The 23,275-nt window shown below is 41.3% G+C and overlaps 3 protein-coding genes across 4 annotated transcripts; 1 reads left to right on the plus strand and 2 right to left on the minus strand.

Moving 5' to 3' along the window:
* Positions 1-1,084: 1,084 nt before the first annotated feature.
* pgpep1l (pyroglutamyl-peptidase I like) lies at positions 1,085-5,445 on the minus strand. Of its 2 annotated transcripts, XM_047595454.1 has the most exons (5): positions 4,468-5,445; positions 4,327-4,379; positions 4,126-4,242; positions 3,345-3,571; positions 1,085-3,266 (listed from the first exon to the last, which is right to left on the minus strand). In XM_047595454.1, the coding sequence occupies exons 1-5, from the start codon at positions 4,496-4,498 to the stop codon at positions 3,104-3,106; spliced, it is 591 nt and encodes a 196-aa protein (XP_047451410.1). In that variant the 5' UTR covers positions 4,499-5,445; the 3' UTR covers positions 1,085-3,103. The 2 variants fall into 2 exon arrangements, with proteins under 2 accessions (XP_047451410.1, XP_047451409.1); XM_047595453.1 differs by having other exon boundaries at positions 4,327-5,445.
* A 616-nt stretch (positions 5,446-6,061) lies between these two features.
* synm (synemin, intermediate filament protein) lies at positions 6,062-13,413 on the plus strand. Its single transcript, XM_047595918.1, has 4 exons — positions 6,062-6,985; positions 7,936-8,060; positions 9,391-9,470; positions 9,606-13,413. The coding sequence occupies exons 1-4, from the start codon at positions 6,188-6,190 to the stop codon at positions 11,675-11,677; spliced, it is 3,075 nt and encodes a 1,024-aa protein (XP_047451874.1). The 5' UTR covers positions 6,062-6,187; the 3' UTR covers positions 11,678-13,413.
* On the minus strand, positions 13,284-22,789 carry ttc23 (tetratricopeptide repeat domain 23). Its single transcript, XM_047595919.1, has 11 exons — positions 22,426-22,789; positions 22,058-22,232; positions 21,160-21,283; positions 20,779-20,935; positions 20,557-20,682; positions 16,618-16,789; positions 16,371-16,476; positions 15,926-16,053; positions 15,661-15,810; positions 13,854-13,936; positions 13,284-13,729 (listed from the first exon to the last, which is right to left on the minus strand). The coding sequence occupies exons 1-11, from the start codon at positions 22,524-22,526 to the stop codon at positions 13,621-13,623; spliced, it is 1,431 nt and encodes a 476-aa protein (XP_047451875.1). The 5' UTR covers positions 22,527-22,789; the 3' UTR covers positions 13,284-13,620.
* Between the last annotated feature and the right edge of the window lie 486 nt (positions 22,790-23,275).

Here is a 23,275-nt window from a genome sequence, read left to right on the forward strand (position 1 = left end):
ATTTCTGGCCTCAAAAATTGACTTTATACCTCTGAGATTACAAAGATAATTACTTCTGAACGTTAATAGTAGACGTCAGTATAGTGTGGTTTTGTTCTTTGCAGAAAAAGCACCAAGCATAAATTGGTATTTATGTGAGAAATGTGACATGATTGTGTCCGTCTGATCAATATTTTGACGACGCAGTCGAAGAAAATTAGAGCAGATGTGGTTTAATGACACAAAGCTCACAGATTTCTCGAAGCAACACAAACTATTGTCATTTTATAGAGTAGTCCAGCACCTGATTAGATTGTTTGTTACTTCACAGAGAAGCTGGAGGTGTGCAGTCATTCATCTAACAGCTCACTGTGGCTCTTTCTTTTTCCATTACCCCCTAAAACACCCATCTTCAATGTTTTTCAGGCCGCAAACTGATGGAGAGATTAAGTAGGGACCCCCTGCCTACCTACTATATGTGTTCTATATTAAACTCTATTTATAGATATATCATTTTGCATTCAATGTTAAGCTATCCTTTATCCCGTTACTAAAATATGTTGGATTCAGGTGAATGTGTATTTAAAGAAATTTAAATTTGTGGGGGAAAATATACAAAAAATGTCTAATCAACCAAAGATTTTTCGACCCCCCCCTGCAGTACTTCTGCGTACCCCCCAGGGGTCACAGACCTCCTGTCTCCTGAAGACCTATGGCCTAAAATATTGACATCGGTCTTGTTTTGAAGACACGAGACGATAGCGGGCAAAGTGTTTAGCTGACAGAACATGTTGTATTTACTCTGTGGTTGCTTCATATTAAAACTGTACAGGTAAATGCTCTTTAATGTGAAGCCACAGCAGGAGGAAACGTTCAGTTTACATCATACTGTCTGATGACATTCTTATCCGATCACGGAGATCACACTAGCAGTAACTAGAGTGTCTCCCCAGACATCCAGTCTGTCGATATATAAATACTGGGATGCTTCCATTAGTGCGACATAAGACTAATAAGGCTAAGTCATGCAAACGATTTCTCCAAAGAGACACTTACGAGAACCTTCAAAATTTCCTCTTTAAAGCAGCGCACAGCACAGTAGATGATAAAAGAAGCGGCCGGGGGCTCAACGTCACACATTCCATCTCCACTGACTCCCAACGTATTCTCACAACCTCAAACCCTCAGCAGATTAAAAAGAAAACGTACATCTAAAATGCATTTATGTAGAAATCTAAAAAAAGATAACACGGGAAATATTTTAAAAGGGAAAAGTTTTATTCGCCGCCAAGAAGAAGAAAACAAAAAAAAAGATGGCGCTGTTCACCTGCAGCGTGTGTTGCTGTAAGAATACAGCGCAAACGTCATGTTTCTCATCGAATTATGAATCATTATTGAATTGAATTCCGTTATGTGTGTGTGTGGATCAGTACTGTGAATGTAACAAAGACAATTTTGTACTTCATACACAAAACCGTAACTGTAACCGAGAAAGCAGCATCGTCTTAAGTAGGGACCCCTCAACAGAAAACTTCAGTGATGCAATCAGAACAGCTGGGGAAAAAACAACAACATTTAATTTAATTATTCTTCACCCCATAAACTCTTTGTAGTTGAGTGAATGTCATACATTTCCCCTTCCCAGGTCTACCTGCTGAATCCCGTGACATTCATGCTCTTATGATCATTTTTTTCCACAATAATCATCAGTGTAAATCTCACCTGCCCATTCAGAAACTCTACTCGCCTTTTGCGGCCTGTTGTACTGCTACTTATGATAATGCTGCTGATTCAGTCACCTCAGTGGATCTTATATTGTCACCAAAAATGTTACACAAACAAGGTGGCAAAGTAGCTTTTTTTTATTTTTTATTTTTTTTCCATCTCAAAGCTCCTTATGAAACCTCTTGTTCTTGTCCCTCCCCCCATAGTGGCTACCCAGAGAGCATCATCTCAGTGCAAGGGAGCGTGAAGCAAATAGAAAGTCTGCGCTTCAAATACACAAAAAGCAATAAAAAAATATATATATATATATTATAAATAGGCCAACTGGGTTTATTCCCAAAGTGAATTTTGGATGTTCAATCAAAGGTCTTCAAAAACAGTTAAATCTGTGCGTGATTTGAAGTTCAAACGAATCACGCTGAACCTTTCTTTGAGCTGTAAAGACAGTTGGATTGCTGCTGCACACTGGTATAGAAAACACCACTGACAAGCAACAAGCTTGAGTAGTTAACATAACATATCTGTGCATTTTATGTTTGTTTTTTTTCTCTCTCCAGAAAGGATGTATTTCAGTTGTCAGAGTAGACGTTGAATTTTGTGAGGTGAATAATAATAATAATGTTGATTAGATCAGAAGCCTGTCAAAGTGCAGCCTTTACATGGAACACATGGAAACATATACCGTAAATGGGACAGGGATGTTGCATAGATTACGGGTAGTAATGGTAAACGAACATAAATAGAGGAAAAAAAAGACGATAGTTTACAATATCACGCTAGTTCTTTTTTTTTTTTTGCGTTAACTTAGATTTCCAGCGTAAATATACAGTAACTGAAAAAAAAGCATTCATTTTAGTCATTTAAATTCTTCTGAATATTCATGCAAATGTCAGGTTTCTGGAGGTGCATTTAAACTGCAATAAATAGTTTGAGGTTCATCATTACCATGCTTCTGTTTTTTTATGATTTTTGCATTCCTATACCTTCTGAGGGGGCCTTGGTCTACAACAACTACTACTACTACTACTATTTTATTATATTGCTTTCACAAAATCGGTGTGTTCTTTACTTGATTGGGGAAAAGAAAATAATCAAAACCTATTTCACTAGACTCTTGTCTTCTCTCAAGCTCTGTATCTGAGGCCTCAAAGTTTTTTCACATCTTTAGCCGAGATGGGGTACTTTTGACATGCCGTCTCCAAATGTGTATCTGAGAATTTCTTGTATTTTCTTTTTTTTTCTCTCTCTCTGAAATTTTTTTGAATAAATAAATGAATGAGAACTATATTTGCTTGCGCCACTGAATTTTCTTCAGGTCGCCGTGTCTCCCCTGCGTCATTCTGGCGTCGAGATGAAGACGCACCTCAGCTCTTGGTCACCTCTCAGCTACTGGCGCCTGTCAAGGGTCTGTCAGCTGTTCCAGCATGGTCCGAATGACGGCCTGCAGCAGAGGCACCAGTCTGTCAGCAGAGGCCAGGCTTCCGGACGAGGGGACGTGGATGAGTGCTGCTCTCCCCCGACCGCCATGCAGTGAGCAGTAATATGCAAAATCGCACAGGTACCTGAAAAGAAGAGGACAAAAGCTTTACCTCACATCCTCGAGTGTTTAATAACAACACGGCGCTGGGTCGGTCGCCCACCTCCCGGCATCTCTTGAATAAATCACATCCGTCCCTGCTTTTCTGAAGTGCTTGGAGACGGCCTTCATGTTGATGACCGAGTCAAGTTTCTCTGGTCCGCCTTCCACGCAGAGGTGCCTCTCGGGGCAGGAGCCGCGCACGTCTCTGTCACTGTATCCACTGTTCCTCCCCGTTTGCTCCAGAGTGATGACGCTGGAGCCTCTGGCTAGACCCAGATGTACAACAAACTGAAGAACATGCACACAAACACTCTACACAGTGACTTATTTACCCTTTCGTACAGTATGCACTTCAACACTTAAAACCCCTGTGCTCCCAAACCCACCCTATAAACTGATATGTGGAATATTATGAGGTGATTCCAGTATTTTAGTCTAAATTTGAAGAACTGTAATATAATAAATAATAATAATAAACAGTGACTGCATTGATCAGGCATAACATTATGTCCAGAAACTTGATCAGTTTTAGATCTAGTGAATTTGGAGGCCAGGTGCTGTTTTTCATGTTTTTTCAGTTAAACCATTTGTGTGTCCTGCTGGAGATGGCTGCTGCCATCGAGGAGCGTTATTGCCATGGGGGCTGTTCCTGGTCAGGTCTAGGTGTTTGGCACATGGCACTAACATCCACGTGAATGTCAGGTCTAAAACATTTCCCAGCAGACCGTTGCACTGTCACATGATGAGTTATCGTCATCATCGTCGTCTCCTGTCAGTGGGTTTAATGTTGTGGCTGATCGGTGTACGACTAAACAGAAAGCTCTAATTATCACGATTCTTACCTTTGGGTGGAGAGTTTGCCAGAGTTCAGCGACAATCCTCTGGGTTTTAACATAGCTCACCGGTAGCTCCTTGATGTAAACATCAATCCTCTCTCCCAGTCCCACCAGCTTCAACCCCTGCAGTCATTATTTTTTATTTATTTATTTAGAGTTAGTTATTGTGAGATGTTTCACTATTACAGCTGTTGTTTCCAAAGTCACCTGGGCTGCTTTCCAGCTGGGATTCACCAAGAACTGTCTGAAAGGTCCGAACCCTGTAAAGTAGACGAGAAGTCGCGTGTCAGAATAAACGCGGGTTTGAAGGGTGTATTTACTCAGCAGACAGTTCATGACTTACTTTACCTGTAACGACGACAGTGTCGTTTTTATCCATAGCGTAGTTTCACGGGTTTACACTCGGCAAGGAAAAGAAACTTGATAGGTTAGAATATGAAACGCAATCTTTTTTCTTTTATTTTAATCTCTCGCGGCTCACTCTTTTTTGTCCGCTTGGGGACGCTCTGCTCTGACAAATGTGGAGCTGGAGTTTAGTTTAGGATGCATTCAGGTGCCTCCGGTAATTTGTGTTGTCCGATCGCGAGTCAAATACAGGTCATCACACGGAATCTTAAAATAAAACCGAATCGCATTTTGTGTTAACTCATCTGTGTCGCGTACTTTTACGCCTTGTTGGAACAGCTGGAAAAGATAGACTAGGTGGTAAAACATTTCTTTGTTGTGTAGTGGTGGGAGAGGCTTTTTGATTCTTTGTAGAACCTAAAGTAGACACGCACAGGAAAAAAAAAATCAAACAATTACAAGTGAATGCTCTACCTACAGCTATAATACTGTGCTGGTACTGTGACACAGTCAGTGTTTGACACCAAATCCTACCAATGGAGAGACATCACAGAGTTTGGAAGAGGTTTATTGTACCAAAAGAACAATCAATAACAATGTCTCTCTCCTTCTCTCTCATGATCATAATTCAAACCCATGATCTTTTTGTTTCTTTACTTTGTGCGTGTCAGCTACAAGAACAGCCCTCACTAACGGTAGTTTTTATATGATTGATGAACACTCTGCTACAATATAAAGCACATCTGTTTCTTGGTGACAAATGAATGCTTCAACCCAGGGGTACAGACTTGGTGGGGACGTTTGACCTACATTTCCTTTGGCACCAAGTTGCTGAAAGTCTCTATTGAGACAACACAAAGGTTTTTAATCATCTGGCTGGGCATTCTGTACAGTAAATAAAATCATGAAATGTTCTTGATTAATTGTGTTTGTGCTGTGTTATCCTGCTGTTTTGAAATGTGCAAAATGCACCACGTTTTTTCTGAGAAACCACTGACACAAAATATTATATTTTAAAAAAAAAACAGATGCCCATCATCAGAAACATATAACCAACTGAAAGCCTTAGACCTGTTTTATTCTAATTACAGGACTACTATTGCATCTGAGTATATCAGTTAATCTGCAGACTGAAATGTGGTGTTTGAAATGTAATATTATTTTCTTGCAATGTAAAACAACTACACCTACACTTTAGGAGGGGTAAATATATACGTGAACATTTCTAGATTCCCTCAACATCTCTGAAACCGGACTTGCATGTATGAACATATTGAGTAAATATATATACATAGTCTGCTGCTTAAAAATTAGAAAGATACTATTGGCATTTACGAAATTCCAAGAATGACCCATGATTAATTCTATTTTCATGAGCCAAATTTGGCGCCCGATTCATTTTCAGCATCTTCGTTTTTACTTCGCTCTCTCGTCCCGCTTTGAATGCTGCCACTTCCAGAACCTAACTATTTCAGACAGCACTTGAACGCATCCTAACATCTGCCAGGGAAAACACGGACGCGCTTGGGACGCTCCTGTGATGCAGGCAGGACCCGCCCTCCTCCTCCTCCTCCTCCTCCTCCTGCACTTGTCAAAGGGCCACTGATCGCAATTTACATCACAGTCCTTCCAGCAGAAGCAAATGACACCGGAGCAGCCCTCCCTGTAAAAGATTTAAAGCAAACTTAAAACTCTTTTTTAAAAATTCTTATTAGATGCTACAATGCTTCCCTTCAGGAGAACTTTTGACAGCGAAAAACACCAGCTGCAGGAGCTCAACAGCAGACTTGCCCAGTATCTAACGAGAACGAAGCAGCTGGAGCAAGAAAACGCGCATCTTATTGCCGAGATCAATGAACTCAGACAGGTGAGGGCAGCGGGATGGCAGCCGAATTTCAAAGCCGAGTTACACGACCTGAGGAGGATGGTGGGGCAGCTGTCGTTTGAGAAGTCCCAGGCTGAGATGGAGAGGGAGAAGCTATGGCGGGAGCTTCAGTTGATCCGGTCTCTGTGCAGCGATCAGACCGAGGTGTGCAGGGACATCAGCGGAGAGCTGAAGGGCTGCGAGAAGGAGCTCCAGCAAACGCACAAAATCAACACTGAACTCCAGCAGCGTCTATTTCAGCTGGAGAACGAGTACAAGCGCTTAGAGGACGTACACATGCAAGAAGTGAACCACCTCAGGCATCAGGTGGAGACCAGGGTGGTGCCCATCCTCTCGCAAACTTATCGCGGGCCTCCGGCGGTCTCGATGGAAGAGGTGCAAGAGTATGCTCGAGGTCTGTCCGAGGGCTGGATTGAGACCTTTGAAATGTACCAGCAGAAGGTGGACGAAATGGAGCGGTCGATTAAGGAGGACCAAGAGAGGCTGCACGACCTGCAGAGGGAGAAGATGGTGTATGTTTCCGAGTTGGACAAAATGCGCGCGGAGGCGGAAAAACAGGGTCAGATCCAAATGCATCTTGAGGAGCAACTGATGCAAATGCAGGACAAATTCCGCGGGGACTTCAATGAATATCAGGTAAGGATAGTGCGTCGTGGTGGAGTGCAACTGAGACCTTTGCGAGTCACTTGATTCATATCAAGTAAACGCAGCTTTTTTGTTTATTTGTTATTTTAACAATCCTCTAAACACATATTACACTCTATAAATTTCAGCAGGATAGAATAATCTACCCTTTCTTACAATGATCCAAAGGAGAGGGGAGAGGCTAGTCCCCTTTTCCCCTGCCACACCCACCTATCCTTAAAGGGACTGATGCAGCTGCTGCAAATGAATTGTTATACCGGTCTGTTTCTTAAGCCTAAGTAATTGTTCAAACAGTGTTTATACACTCAGCCAGTAACGTATGGTTAGCTATGTGAGCCTTCCATCTGATTCCACAGTATTCTCACATATACTCGATAAATAATGGCAATAACGGTGCCTGGCAAGTCTGTGCACCCATAACTCTAAAAAGCATGGGTTGTGTGCAACATTTGACCTCAGTACAAATGGATTGGATAGCTCCAGTAGCTGAGCGACGTTTTCACACACGCGCGCCCTCGCGCACACACATACACACTCCATAGCTGCTAGATTACTCCAGCCACTTAAACCAATTAGCTGTCAGACTGACAAATCCTTATTAGCCTCCTAAAGATGGAGCCCCAGGCAGGTCCATCACTTACAGTTGACTATACAGGCTACACTCTGCAGGGCTGTCCTCAGCAGTGTAACATGCAACATAATTCTCAGTTGAATTTTACTTTAAAAGGCAATATGTCATCTTTCTGCATTAGAGGTACATGAAAATGCATGGCTGAGACACAAAAACACAGGCTATGTGTATAAACCGATTGTGCTGGGATAACAGCACTGTGGTAAAAAGAACAAAATTCTTGTTTTTAGTCAAAGTGCATAGCTTTAAAATATACATATATATAATACCTATAGAATAATGACAAAGTTAATACATTTTCTTCCTCCAGATGATTATCGAGCAGCTGGAGCATGAGAAGAACATGATGGCTGAGACCATAGAAGAAAAGATCAGAGATCATCAGGAGTTGCTCCAAGTCAGGATGGATCTGGGCTTGGAGGTGGCTACTTACAGGTGATGAGCCTATTTATGTTGTCAGTTGTCCAGTGCGAAAGAGAAACGTATGTAGAGTATAACTTAGAGAAGGCCAATTTCCTGTAGATATTAGGCGTGCCATCAAAACACAATCAACAATAGCTCCTTTCCATATTAGCACGCCAATAAGCCATGAATAGATGACTGAGACAAATTTAAAAACAGATCCCAAAGCAGCTACACGGATCTTGGGCATCGTTCATTTCAGTATTTACACGAGTGTCAAGATGTCCTCTATGAACACTTCCCTCTCTGGAGAGGTTGTCTCCGTGTCCTTGTCTGCTGGCAGGCCTTGAGCAGATGGAACACACTTACAATGTTAATGTTTCACACTCTTCTCCGTTATTTCCATGATTTCAAGAACAGATAACATATCAAACCCTTCTCACATTTCCTGAAGGTTCACGTAGCAGAAGTACTGGCACTAAGTGTTCTCTTCCTACAGTTAGATAAAGTGAAATAAATAGCTGACATTTACAGTCTAAGAAATACTTCACATACTGCAAATACTCTGGGGCAATTATATCTGGTGTTTCTAATCCTGTCTCTTAACTATTTTTAATGAAAGGCAAAGTTATTTATAAAGAGTCAATACGCAGTGTGTGTTTATACTTGGAGGTTGTATCCTAGAAGCTATCCTTGTTATACCACAACCTCTTGCCTTGTTGCCTTGATACCTGTTGTTGATTGATATTAAAATTTTATTAATCCAATTCCCAGGTAGTTGTTTAGGAGAAAACCTACTCCATCGTGTCTGTATATGGCAGGTTCTTCAGTGGCGCCTCTGGTTTGTTTTGGATCTTTGGAACAGGCCGCATGCTTGCTTAGAGACGTGGCAGTGGAATGTGCTTTTGTCACGAGTCAGCTTTTGCTTCAGGATTCATGGTGTGGACGGCCCCTCATTGTGGCCGTTATTTTTAGGTCAGTCTTTCGGAAGGCACTCTCCGGAGAGGTTGCTCTTTTTGAGGCACTTTGATTTGCCGTTGTATGAGTGTTTTCTGAAGCATGACCAAGGAAAGGTGAGCTGTTAAAGCTAATTTCTTCTGTAATAACTGACAGTGGTTTGTTATGATTTTGATAATTACTACCCTATATGGTCAGGTATTGGAGTCATACCACCTCGTAACCCTGTTGAGTTTAGTTTGAGAGGGTTGCAATGGCAGATCTGAATGATGTACACCGTTTTGTGAGGTATTTGTCTTTGATTCTTTTTAATACATCATTCCATTTTGCTGAAATAGGAGGATCAGCCAGTGATTTATCCTGACATATTTTGCATTGCCTTCAGAAGTATTTTGTCTCTTCTTAGGGCTCTGCTGGAAGGTGAGAAAATCGGACTGCAAGAAGTTCATAGGACGGTGAATCAACCTCTGCGAGAAAGAATAATAGGTACAGTATTGAAAAGTATTCACTGAATTGTTTTTACTGATGTAATGATCACCAGGAAATGTTAGAAGATGAGTTCCTATCTGTATTAGCAACACTCAATAGGAAACGTTAACGTCAACCACTTCTCTGCCTCAGATATCAAGATGCCAGCCCAACCCTACACTAGATCTTCCACCTTAACCACCAGACAACATACGGATATAAAGTACACAGCACCAACTTCATATGCGAGAAGATCCCCAGTGCCTCCCTCTGGGACCATAAGTCCCTCTAGGGTCATTCCTATTTCAGTTGCTCGCCATCAGAGTCCGGCATCCAGACGGGATATGATCTCATTCAGCAAAGCTCAGGCTGCTTCTTCTGCCTCTGCTGCCGCTGCCACCGCCACCACCCCCAAAGATAAACAAACAGACCAGAGCAAAACTCAAATCAGTAAAAGTGCGCAGAAAACAACAGCAGAGGAGGAGAAAGTCGTGAAAGTGAAACAGGTCTCTCAAGCTGATAGTCAAACCCACTCTGCCAAGTCCTCTGTGGCTGAGACCAAATCCGTAAAAGTTGTGTCACCACCAATGATGAGCCTGAGCACAAAAACTGAGACAGAAAGCAAAAAGCATGTGTTAGATGAAAAAGCGAAAGGTAGTGTTCATGACAGTGAGTTCAAAGTTGAAGGTAGAACAGAGTCTTCGATAGGGCCGGCTGAGAAAAAGATATTAGACTCTGTGTCCGTAGAGGAGATTATTGAGAAAGTGATAAGACCAGCAGGTCTAGAAGCGAAAGTCTGCTCATCAGGAGATTCAAAGGTCAAATATCATGTGGAGAAAACTGAGGAGGAGGATGGCACGACTAAAACACAGATCGTACTGGAGTCCAAAGTGGAGGAAGAGCTGGACATTTCCGAAGACGCTGCCCTGAAAGAACTGCTGGGCCAAGGTGTCAAAAAAGTGTCACTGGAGGACATAAAGGATACAGCAACAGGGACCATGATCCAGAATCTGCTGAGTGGCCTCCAGGGAGGAGAAAACCTACAACATAGATCTGTCAATGTTGAAATCATTGAGGAGCCCGTGGAGTCTGTCAGTGATGAGGAGCTTGAGGTTGAACGCGAGTCCAGATCAAGTTTTTTGGAGCCCTCAGCTTATTTCCAAATTGAGGAGCTAGAAAATGTCCCTCCTGACACCACAGGCAGCGATGATGAAGCGGATGCCATGATATCCTCCATAACAGGCGCAGACCGGTCCAAGGGTGGATCTGTGCAAGTTGAAGATGTCTCTAGAGAGAGTGAATCTCCTCATTTCACCCATGACCAAGAGTCTCATGAGTATTACGTCTCCACGCCAGATGACAATCTTTCTGAACCCGAGGAAGGTGGTGGCATAACCTCATATGGCCACTATGGCGTTGTAGATGACCTGTCAGATGAGAAGTATTATCAAGATGAAGGCGTTCCCCAGAAAAGGGTAACTGTAGAGGAAAGTGATGAATACAAGTTCACGTCAGATGACAGCTTGTTTCCAAAAGAGAGTTTTCCGGAGTGCATCATTGAAGAAGAGGTATGTGTCACGCCAGTAGTGCAGGAGTCAGTGCTTGAGTTCCTGAGAGAGGACTCTTTGGAACCTAAAGAGCAGCTGAAGGGAGCTCTTGAGTCGCTGCAAAGCTCAGTGTCAGGTCCACTGAGGGAGGAGCTGGCTTATCTCACAAAAGTGAGCCGTGAAAGTCCACAGAACATGGCTGTCGATGTCAAAAAAGTGCAGCAGTCAAGCGACAACGGAACCATGACTATAGTTGCGGAGCTAAATGTTTCTCAAACACTGGAAGACTCTGGGCTGCTGGCAGAAGGAGATGATCTGTCAGAAGATCAAATCATGGCAGCTATCAGATCCTCTAACCTAGGGCTTGAGAAAGCCTTCCAGGGTGGGGCCAGAGAAGGGTACACCATCAGAGTTTCCACAGAAGATGATGATGATGCGAAAGGTGGCAGCTTTGAAGGCTTCAGCAAGGAAGGAGAATATGCATCTGCAATCACAGAGAAACATATTAAACTGGGGCCGACAGAGAAGTCCTTCACCTTCCAGATGTCCGGTACGGACAGACATGCTGAGGCTACTTCGGAGCAAGAGCTGCAGTCTCAGTTCTTGGAGACACCAATGACAATATCTTCAGAGAAAAAAATTGCAACAGTTTACCTTGAAAGCACTTCGGATGACTGAGAAAAAATTAAGTCAGAAATAAATTCATATTCAATAATTGCCAATACATTACTGCATGTTGACGTGCACATACAGAGGTTATTCTAGCAATCTAGATACAGATGTAATGTTGGTTGCAGGCACTGTAACACTGCTATAATTTCTGCAGACTAAAATATCAAAATGATTTTGGTGTGATCTTAGGCAGTACTTAGGGTGTGCTCTCTAAAACGCGGAGTAACACTGTTAATTCAAATTAACAGATTAGTACAAAGTTTTTGGTATTTACTGCTGCAATACTGCTAGTAAAATACTAATGGATGTGTGTGTTGCGCTAGTACGTTCGACCTTTTCGTAACTTTCAGTTTACTTTCAAATAGATTTGTTTATTCTCTTTGGATTTCTCTATTTTTGTACTAACCCATGCTGTACAGCTTGAACAGCCCATCCCGCAGTTTAAGGCACACCATAACCCAACCACCTCTAGGCTGCGTTTGCCATGATCTTGAGTTTCCTTTGTCAGCATTTATTGCAGAACATTACAGGACACTGAGCTATGTGGGAAACATGCGCTGTCTGCAGGGGCTTTAATTTTTTAGTACCTTCTACATCTTAGAACACATGGGTGAATAAATAAAACGCACTGAATATAGTCATGCTTGTAGCCTAGGACATTATAGTGGAAGTCGGGGAAAATATGTCTTTTGAAATTTGTCTTAAGAAACGTTTTAAATAAATGTGGCACATATAAGTGGTTTTAAAATAAATGACAAATATTTGGCATTTTCAGATGATTTCACACACAACCAATGACTCCTTACACATTGGAAATACATGCAAATTGTCTATTATTTAATCAAATCAGATCACCGAGAAACGTGTGTGAAAAGTGTAACCTAAAAAGGATGTACCATTGCTGTTTATATTGTTAGCTGTCAGTAGTAATAGCAATAGGGTGATGAAATGGAAACAATTAGTAGAATCTTAATTAACAAAAAGGGATGCAGCAATAGTGGAAAAAAACAGTCACATCTGGTTTCAATCTATGTTATGTATGGCACCTTTTGCTTGTTCACATTTGTTGACTGTCACAGTGTTAGCTTGAAGGATTCAACTTTGCTGTGACCTAAGAGTGTGTTTATGACTGCAACTATTTTTGGCTCATCAGCTTAGTGGCACTGAGTGTTCACTAGAGTTTGTTGTGTTGCGTACTAGATGCAGAAGCAGATTACAGTCTGCGTTTTTGTTTTGGGCAGTTTCTCGTATAGTTTATACTGTATTCTTTACTAAACGATGTCTTTTTGAATTGGCTTTTTGGCTTAAAAAAAATGCTAAGCTAGAATGCAACGCTTCTAAAGAAAAAGAAGCCTCAAATTATTTGCATTTAAGTGTCTAGATATACAGTAGCAGGTTTGGCAAGTTTTTTCATCTGGGAATAGCAGTAATTTCAAATTAATACAACAGTGCACTTAAATGATCCCTTAATACTAGTTAGGTTACTGTATTTGTGTGTACACATTGTAATCTGGATACCATGTGCCATTTCATTGACAAATTGTACCAGTGTACCAAAAAAGTCTATTGATGAATGTTTGAGTTAGAGTTCAGCAAATGTAGAACTGACAGATGGAAATCATTGCTTTTATTGACATCACAGTTTCTGTTGAACAAATTTTATCGTTTTGGTTTACATTGGTTCCAGCCCTTAATTAAAAAAATAATTATTATCTTAACGTCATTAAAGAATATTGTGGCCATGTTTTTGTGTGAGTATTTCTTCACAGCGAATCTATTTTCACCTTTCACACATGTACAAGTAAAAAAAAAAAGTGCTGTCAATCAACATAATGAGTGATTTTTTTACCTGCACAATCACGACAGACACATTTAACCAAAAGCAGTAGTTGTGGGCACAACATCTTAACATTACTGTAGAAATAAATAATATAATAAAAAAATAAAGTTCAAGAGTCAGACATGTAGTTTTCGTCGTTACCGCTGGATGGGACATCTGGAAATGGTTTTGTCCTCCTCGTACTCTTCCTCTGCAGTCTCTCAGCCACCTCTGGTGCCCTAAAAAAACATACAGTACATGGCTGAATCACAAAATAACATTGGGAATATGTTACCAGGAGTGTCAGTGTCTCAATATAAAATACAATTATATGAAATGTAAATATATCTATGGCAGATTTACCGGGCCAGCATGTCCACAGCTTTCTGCACGGATTTTGTCTTCTTGTGCTGAGGTCCGTGCAACAAATTCTGGATCTTCAGGCACTGAAATAAATAAATAAATAAATGTTAATGACAGTTGTTCAGTGGAAGATGAGAGGTGCAAGTCATACTCTGAGGGGAAGAGATACTTCCTAGCAACATGTGAAAGCACTAAACATACCAAAATAACCACTGTAGCTGTCCAAGGTTTAGATAACACCTGTGCTGACCACTCCAGGCTGTGACTCAACTGATAGAATTATTACAAGGACCTTAACTTAACCCCTTTTAACCATCTGAGACAGTTAAAACATGAAATAAAACAGCTTGGGTCACTTTTCTTTATCGTTTTGCATGCATGCAGTTTGATCCAATGAAACAGGAGAAATGAGGAATAATTTCTCAGCTCGACATAAGGAACTATTACCCGATTTAAAATGCAGAGACGTCACAACATTTGACACATGTATACGTTTAAACGGTGACGCAACAAACCTGGCAAAAGCCCACCTGTCATTTCTACAATAATCACAAATCACGAGTTGTAAAGAGATCTTTGTCAAAGCAAAGGGGGGACAGAGGGAGTTAAAAGTTTCCCTCTTCTCCGGGGAAAATAAAACACTGGTAATCTGGAAGACAGCCAGCTGGCCTCCTGGATGTTTTCACTGTTGCTAAGGTTGATGTAATGGAAGGCCGCTTTTTCAGCACTACTTCAGAGAAAATGGGGGAAATGTCAAATGTGTGTCTGTGTGAGTGCCATTGTTCTTTGTTTTCGTACGTACTGTAGCTATTGTATAAGCCAGCTTTCCTTCGGAAAAGCTAACATTGCTCAGAGCGCAACGGGTGTCCTAATGACAGAAGTTTAAAAAGCAAAAAAAACAAACCAAAAAAAAAAAAAAACTCCGGAAATATCTGCTCTGTGTCAGGACACTTCGGAAAGGTTACTAGTTGGAAATGTTGTAGAGAGTGTGGGCACTGATGAATGCTGTCATACTTGGACCCCCCCTCTTAAATAGCAATAACAAACCAACATAGCAACCAGGCTGCTTCACTTACAGGCATGTCATTACTAGTATGGAGCAATCCCCCTTTCTTGGTGTATTTTAGTATGTTCAGTCCACGGCAGAACTGAGCTCATGTGGCAAATATGGAGTCGTAATTGAAAACATTCATTACATAAGAGATATAGTAAACTAGAAACAGTCATAGAAGAGACGCAGGCTCAAAATTAGCCAAAAAGCTGCTGATTACTCAATGACAGATGAATGTTTTTTTCCATATTTTATTTATTTCAAATGGCATACCCCACTAATAGGGATCAGTGTCCTTGATTGATTGATGGCAGATTAATTGATGGCAGTCAGCAAAAAAAAAAAAAAAAAGGTTCTGTTGCCCCATCTGTCAGGCTCCATCCAGCCTGAAGAAACACAAAGTCACTCTGTGTGACATTTTACACCAGGGAGGTAGGCCCTGCTCACTGCACCCTTCCAAGATTAGCATGCATCTCTGATAACATAGAGCTCTAGAGAGATGGTGGAAATAGCCCATCTAAAAAATGACAGCGGCTCTTTTGTGTGTGCGATCTGAACAGGCCTTTCACTCTGCTACTCATTTAGTTGGCCACGCCTGTTGACTCCTTTTATTAACATCCCTTAAATAGTTCCAACGAGGATAACATCATGTGTACTGCCAGTGACTACTACTACTCTGGCCATCGCTATACGTGAACATTTGCTGACCGTGGAAAACATCATGTGTGCCGTGTTTGTTATGTAACGTGTGGTTGCCTTTGTCATGGTCCCGTGGGCCTGGTTCATCCTGCCCTGGGTCATCTCGACACTTCCCACCAGCTGAAGGGTGTCTGCTACCTCAGAGCTCAGGTCGCCGAACACAGATCTCTTAGAATCGAGAGAGGCTCTCTGGATCTGCACACATTTCTGCAATGGAACATGAAAGATGCAGGTAAACATTAAGTTACCATCTGGGTGAATAATGACAATCTTGAAGTTGGGTTTTATGGGAGAAAAACATAATAATGTAATTATTTTCTACCTCTTGCTGCCCATTCATGAGGAGAAAGCGACAGAAGTCATCCTGGGCTGATAGAAAGGCTGGGCTCTGTGGACCTACAGAGTTCCTGTACTCACTTAAGCTCTGCTCGAAGTAACGACCTGCAGAAGCTACAGCAGAATGGAGAAAAACACAAAAAGGTTGCAGTGCAAAATACATTATTCTGAAATCATATACTGCAATAAAATACATTTAAAATTTAACAATAGGAACAATTGTGTGTCATCAGGTTGTTGATGCAGGCAACACAGACATGGCTGAGCTTGGACATGTATGGACATGTCTGCAAAATACATTGTTGGAAGCGTGCTTTCCATTACACCATCTTAAAGAATTTGACATATAGGAAGACAACGGAATATTCAGCTCTTAATTAACCCCTTGTGCCTTTTGCTCAGGCCTAGTCTGTGCCTGTGAATAGACTCACCATTGTGATGGGGCTCTGCTGCAGCAGAAAGGATGAGGGCCAGGCTGTGGGAGATCTGAGCCCTCTCCAGCTCCTCTGTGCTGTGACTCACAGCAATGGCATGAGCCTAGCAGGAACACCCACGTGAAAAAGGACACATCAAGTAAATAAGAGGCGCCGAAACATTACCTTATAACGCAGCATGGCGGCGTGTTAAAGGAGCACTTTTTTATGTCTGGTAAATACTGCGAGGGAAAACACTTCTTGCCTTGGAGAGATGCTCTATGGCACGGTCCAGATGACCTCTGCTCTGTTCAATGGCAGCCATGTCTTTGTAGAAGCAGCAAGTTTTCTCTGGGTTATTACAGTCGTTAAGCAATCGCACAGACTTGTCACACTGGCTCAGTGCCTCCTCTGGTCTGTTCTGTCTCTTATAGACCCTATAAAGCAGAAATGACAGGCTGTCAGAGGCAGAGACACTAATATAGTGGCAGCACCTGGGTCTACTCTTCACAATCTCTCTATAATTTGTCATTGTTATGTCTCACACTATAAACTTACCATGTTGCTCTACTCTGTCCAGAAAACTTGTGATGCGTGTCTATCTCTCATGGAAAAAGGAATTTCTTCATCTGTTAGTCTTCTTTAACTTTCTCCCAGAACATTTTTAAGGGATTTTCTTTTCCTTCTAAATTGAATGTATTATCCCAGTGGATGTCTTATGCTGCAGGCTATGCTTGTACACACGCTTGAAAGGAACTATTACACAGTGAAACCATAACATCTACAGAGCAAACCTGACTGATTTCCCACTAAGTGACCAACAAAGTATATGCATATTCACAAATAACACAATTATAATATTGTCCATATTCTTGTGATTATTTATTTGCAATATATAACTTGACACCTGTTAATTAAATACCACGAGGCTGCATCATATTACTGAAGTAAATGCTAGGGTCCTGAGTCCTGTCAAGGGGGAGAAGATATCGTCTGACTGCTGCAGCTGGAGAGCAGGGAAAGTTGATCTTACAACTCATTTTGGTTGCATCCATTCTCCAATATTCAATGTTTTCTTTTGGTTTTCTAATGTCCACGAGTATTTAAATTCTCATTCCAGGAGATCTCGGAGCTGTGCAGTGCATCTATAGTAATCTGTCGCCCATTTTTCACATTTGTTTTCAGGCTTCACATGTCCTCTGCTCTTTTAAAAGGCAGCCATGTCATGTCACACCGCATGGGATAGCTTTGGCTACTGCAGAGCAAGAGGGCGGGAGAGGAAAGAGAGAGGATGATATGATGGTTGCATTATCCACCGCAAGGACACTGGATCCATCAGGCTTGCTGCACTAACAGCTTCAAACAATCTAATGGACTCTAAATTTAATTCAGCTCTCCAGTCAAGGGGGTGGGTCCTTCTCACTGGCTGAAACGCTCAGTGCTATGTTGGAAACTCTCTAGCTCCACTACTGCTGTACAGGAAAGCCCTTCCTACAGAGCGTACTGGTTATCCGAATGAGCGTTCATTTACACAGAGAAGGCACATTTAAGTTAATCTGCAACTGCATGTTAAGGTTTTCTGAGTATATCAAATGTGTTTCAGTACGGTCAGTGAGTGTGGGAACCAGAGGTCTAAGCTCGACAGTGAATTTGGTCATTATTGGCTCAGTAAACATGTACTGTGCCCTCAGCACTGATTGCAAAAACAGTGTGGGATCATTTCTTCAAAATTTCCCATCGGTCTAAGATTATCCCAGCATGCCTTGTTGGATGGAAGAAGTGCCCCACCCTTAAGCATTCACGGGGTAAGAGCTTCAGATCCTTTTAGGGCAGCAGCGATGGCTGAAGCAGAGCAACATTCCAGTGTGAGTCCTTGCATTGTGCCAAGAAGGATAGAAAGGGACAATGTCTCTCTATCCTCTCATTTACGCTGCTTCCTTACGTACTTCCTGGTTGACTGGTAATATGCCACATCCCATTAAAACATATATAGAGTCTGCAGGGCAGGGAATTTTAATATAATTAAGGATTTGTGAATGTGCTGCCAAGAGAGCCACACAGTGATCTTTTGTAAACGTTTCCAGAACACAGTTGACGTAAGCTTGCCTGGCTCCCGTTTAGTAAAATGATACAGTAAAACCGAGCCGTAGTAAAAACAGAAGGACGCAAACACAACCGCAAATCTGTACGGTCCCTTAAAGATTGATTAGGCTTTTTATTGTGTGCCCCAGGTAGAAATGGGTTAAAAACTATGCAGGAAAAAATGCAACCTGTGTAGTTTTAAATAGTGACTAAACCGTGGTAATACCACAAAATCCCTGCTGATTTTATTTCAGACAATAAATCAAATAACATTTTAAGGGGTGGTTGAAATTCGCTACTGTTTTTCAAAGGAAAGCAGCTGGTATTTCATGTACAATAATTATGTTACGTGCACAATCCAGTAAATAGAGAGCGGACCAACGTCACAGAGAACATCACAAACTCTGGCAACTATGGTAAACCGAGTTCATTTCCTAAACAATGATTCATCAACATGAAAATTAAGTTAAGGATGGAGAGAATTTCTCTGAATTTATTATGTAACTTGGGATCACTTATGAAAAATGGGCTCACATTGTTTATTTGTATAAAATCTTGTGACTCAATCTGCAGATTTATGAGGGCAGTCAGAAAGGAAAAAGGAAATGATATTATCTTAGCAACGCTGGCATGAGAATATAAGCACACACGCAATAAATTCAAACCTTGCAGCAAAATTGTTGCTAGTCTGACAGACATATCCCACTCGACTGATCATAATCGCACACCTTGAGAGTTAATCTAAAACCGAGCAGAATGGTTGGACCGGGATCTATAGCTAGAGCTGAGCTTATGTTATTGTTCCAGGCTTTGGTGGGAACATTCCCCTCCATCACAACAGTGTTGATTGACAGAGCTTTAGAGGCATGCCAAATTCTTAGTCATCACCGAACAAAAGAGATTTAACAAGCTTACACACCAGCCAGAGTCTGCACATTTTTTCAATTACACACATCATGTCAACAAACTCTGACTCTCTGAAACTGATCAAGATGGCATCATTTGCAAATTCCTACGAGAGTAGCTCACCTCCGTCTTGGTTTTAAGTGACAGCGTTAACCTGGTACCGAATCACAACACATACATTCAAATCCAAGTAGTCCTTTCACAAACCAGGATTAACAGGAGTAAGATAAACGACATCAAGAGACATCAGCAAGATGATCTACACTCAAGCAAGACCCTTCCTTCCCGGACGTGCTTCTAATTTCAACCCCCGTGATTTAAGCTATGACAAGTAGCTGCTATTTTTTATTAAGTTGCCAGGCCTCACAGTTCCCATAACACACTATCAGTCTGCCCTGTGCTTGATGCCTGTAAGATGTCACCACCACGATCCTTTAATTCTTTAATCTTTTCCTGAGCATGTGGTTGGACTATTGGTTGTACTGTTGGGACGTCTGTTGTCAGTACCACCATCAGGTTATAAATGCTTATTGTAAATCAGTGATACAAAATGTGCGATCGGTGTTAAGTTAAGAAGATTTAACAGAGCAGCTAAAAGTGCTTTACAGTAAATAAATAAATAAAAAAAGCATGGGAGGTTTCTAATTAAAGAGGAGGTAAAGGCTAATCAGAGAAAGGTTAAAGGGAGAAACGCTTTAAAAGAGCAGAAATGCTTCTTTCCCATCCGTGCCTCTAATGACGAATGAGTTGACAAGCATTGACCCGGCCCAGCACATCTGTAAGTAACACCACAAAACACTGGGAATTAAGAGGGGGAAATCCTGACATGATAAGTTGTTTTCTTCAAGAGAAAATTAAATAAACTCTGTTTATACAAGCTCAATGAGTCAGCAAAACCCCCCTTTCTAAATTAAAGTTAGAAAAGGCAGACTTTGAGCAAACTTGATGGAATTTGTCGCCATCTTGTGGCCAAACTGAAATGTAACTAATAATATTTAGTAAACAAACAAAAATAATAGTGATACACTCTGGTACACTCTGAATACCCACTGGGAACATCTGAAAATGAGAATGTTGCCGGCTTAAACACATCCCTCTAATGGTCATATAAAATCACCACTGCTAAAGACCCAGTAGGAGCTGATATTATGTACAAATTCTGGACCAAGGCTTTTAATCATCTACTGCATAATCACCATTTTTTTCACTACTATACCTGCAAAGACCTGTGGAGATTTCCAGCTGTGTCCTTATGTTCTCGTCCTCACCGATAACACTGTGTTTATGAAGCTCCTCTAGGACGTGCTCTGCCTCCAAAAAAGAGGATTCTGACACTTCCAGAGTCGACTTAGTCAAGGACTAATTCAGCTTTTTTATTTGGCTTAACATATATGTAAAGTCTTATTCGTCATTTTCAGACACATTATGACAAGGATATTTGTCTGTAAGTAGTGAAGCACCTCCTTGTGTGAGGTGTACACTCAGGAGACACGTGAGAACCTCAAGCTTGTCATCTCTGCAGGAGGACATGGAGGGGCAGAAAGGCAGCAGCTCTCTGGCCTGAGCCGAGTGCTCTTGTGCCTGCAGACCCCAACCTAGAGCCACAGAAAACACTGATGAGTTAAACACAAACTGAGTAACTGTGTATCTGAACATCCTCTTGGCAATAGTTGAAGCAATAGTTTCAAGTAGATGGCTTTAACTTGTAAGAAATGGCTTGCCTAGGAAGCAACAATGTAGAAGAATAGCCTAAAGGTCAGTTATTTTGTTTTTTTAAGGCATGATGAAAAAAATTGCAGATCTTTCTTTTTAAAGTTACCTTTGAACTGGAAATATGCTTTAGCCAGTCGGGCATAGGCCTGGGCTAGTTTCAGGTGTCCCACGCCGTATACAAGCCTTGTCAGAGCTACACACCGCACCAGGTCCTGTATGCAAGCATCAAACTGAACACATATAGTAGATGTATGTCAGTATCAACTCTAGACAGGCATACTAATACCAATAACACAAACCCTATAGTAAGTACTTTCAATACGTTGTGGGAACTTCCCTTGTGAGACTTCTTTTAAGCTTTTATAACTGTTTGCAATTTATTATACAAAATCCACAACTATCCACTGATGCAATCATTTTTAAAAGAATAGAGAGCACACTTTATGTGCATGTCCTGATTTTTGGAGTAGGTCTGTCCTCAAACGTAAACATCATATCCCGTACAAAAAGCTGATTCAGAGAAATGTAGTACACAGTTGTACTTAAATGAATTATCACAATTGCATAACTGCCTGCTATCCATAGAGTTGTCTCTACAGATTAAACCTTGGGCCTGTACTTAGCCTGCTTCTCATTAAATATTACAGACATAGGTCTATTTAGGCCTATGCAATTGAATCACTACCCAGCATGAACTAAATACTAGAAAAATAAGATAATGCAATCTGAGTCAGGCTGTGATTTGACATTTTAAAATTTTCCTATCTCATCAAGTTAGTGTATGCAGAGATATGAATAATCAGATCTTGAAAGTTGCATAGTGTGATATCACAAATACAGATCAAGATAGGTGTCTTTACGAGGTTTCACTGTTATCAATCAGTCGTGGTTTAGTTTATAGATTCATGAACAACACAAAACCAAAATCTGCAGGAGACGTTGCAAAAGCACAACTAACTGCAACATAATAGACTATTTGTGCTACAAATCTATATTGTACCGACCTCTTGGTTGTCTTGATTGGTCTGAGCCCGCCTGTCGAAGTAACTGAGTTTATCTTCTGGAGGCATCATCATAAATTCCCTCTTAGCGCATCCTGTCAGTGAGGGACTATCTGAACCACAGTCGGGAAAAACATCCGCTGCACCCCTGTCGGTGCTCCCCGTGCTTTCAGGAGACCTGCAGGTTTGATCAAATGTAATATGTCAATAATAATAATAATAATATTTTGATGTTAGGGCTCCCACAACCTTTAAAGATATAACTCTGCTTAGGGAACATTGACGGTAATCTTTCCATTTCACGCTCGGTACGTTAGGCCATCTAGCTGCAAGGGTTAAACTTAAGTGAAGTAGGTAAGAAGAAAACTTACTCATTCGTAGACTCTGATGACTTGGGTCGTGTTTTTCTCACGGGTTTGTCGTTTTCCATTTTGACGAGAGAGGTCTGTGATTCTCGTGTGAAACTGTCCATGAGTGTAAACAACAGCCTCGCGGTTTTGTTTCCCTGGTTACGCTGTTTGCTAGCGATGCTGCTCTTCCATTTGCTTTTCACGGGGAGAATTTAAAGCCAGGACTTAAAGTACCGAAACATCAACTTATGCGAAACGCGAAAATGCTTAAAAATTTATTCTGAATGGAAGCTCATAAGTTACAGGAGGAAAGCAGCAAACCTCCCAAAGCCAGACTGTGTTATGTTGTCGGTTATTCCTGGATCTGCATTTTCTTAAGGGGCACATAAGGAAGTGAGGCGCGTTCAAGAACCGCAACGTTCTTAGCAAACACGCTCTTTTAAATGTTATGTTTTCAGAGATTTTACATGTTGGCTGCGCTCAATGGCACCTATAATAATGTCGACGGGAGTTAATTGTGACATAAAACCACAAAAAGATGCAAATATGCAATGTTAGGGATGTGCGTATCGGATAAAATCCAATAGTTTGAAGGAAGCAACATGTTCTCTCTTCAGTCCTGGTTTAGTTAGTGATTATAAGATCACAGCAGCTTTTGTTTCTTGTGAATGTGCTTTCTTACCACTGAGTCCTTCAACCCTGCACAAGAGGAATTAAGTTAACGTCTAAATGTGTACTAGATTTTTTTTCTCCTAACCCATCAGCATTAGTTTTCTGTCTTGCTAGGACTACGGCATTTTATGTCTGAAATAGATGGCGAAGACCGGTCAGTATTTGTTGGATATCTACAAGGTAGACACATGTAACATTT

Source organism: Mugil cephalus, chromosome 10 (genome assembly GCF_022458985.1).
Source record: "Mugil cephalus isolate CIBA_MC_2020 chromosome 10, CIBA_Mcephalus_1.1, whole genome shotgun sequence".
In the NCBI taxonomy this organism is placed as follows: domain Eukaryota; kingdom Metazoa; phylum Chordata; class Actinopteri; order Mugiliformes; family Mugilidae; genus Mugil; species Mugil cephalus.

Excerpts from the sequence above, each read along its gene's own strand:
- ttc23 (XM_047595919.1), bottom strand. The coding sequence starts at position 22,526 with ATGGACAGTTTCACACGAGAATCACAGACCTCTCTCGTCAAAATGGAA. Across the intron at positions 16,790-20,556 it reads ATCTCCACAGGTCTTTGCAG|GGTCTATAAGAGACAGAACA; the intron begins GTATAGTAGTGA and ends TCTGCTTTATAG. Across the intron at positions 13,937-15,660 it reads CCCACGGGACCATGACAAAG|TGCCTGAAGATCCAGAATTT; the intron begins GCAACCACACGT and ends TATTTATTTCAG.
- pgpep1l (XM_047595453.1), bottom strand. The coding sequence starts at position 4,455 with ATGAACTGTCTGCTGAGTAAATACACCCTTCAAACCCGCGTTTATTCT. Across the intron at positions 4,243-4,326 it reads CCAGCTGGAAAGCAGCCCAG|GGGTTGAAGCTGGTGGGACT; the intron begins GTGACTTTGGAA and ends TAATGACTGCAG. Across the intron at positions 3,572-4,125 it reads GGCAAACTCTCCACCCAAAG|TTTGTTGTACATCTGGGTCT; the intron begins GTAAGAATCGTG and ends CATGTTCTTCAG.
- synm (XM_047595918.1), top strand. The coding sequence starts at position 6,188 with ATGCTTCCCTTCAGGAGAACTTTTGACAGCGAAAAACACCAGCTGCAG. Across the intron at positions 6,986-7,935 it reads GGGACTTCAATGAATATCAG|ATGATTATCGAGCAGCTGGA; the intron begins GTAAGGATAGTG and ends TTCTTCCTCCAG. Across the intron at positions 9,471-9,605 it reads TCTGCGAGAAAGAATAATAG|ATATCAAGATGCCAGCCCAA; the intron begins GTACAGTATTGA and ends TCTCTGCCTCAG.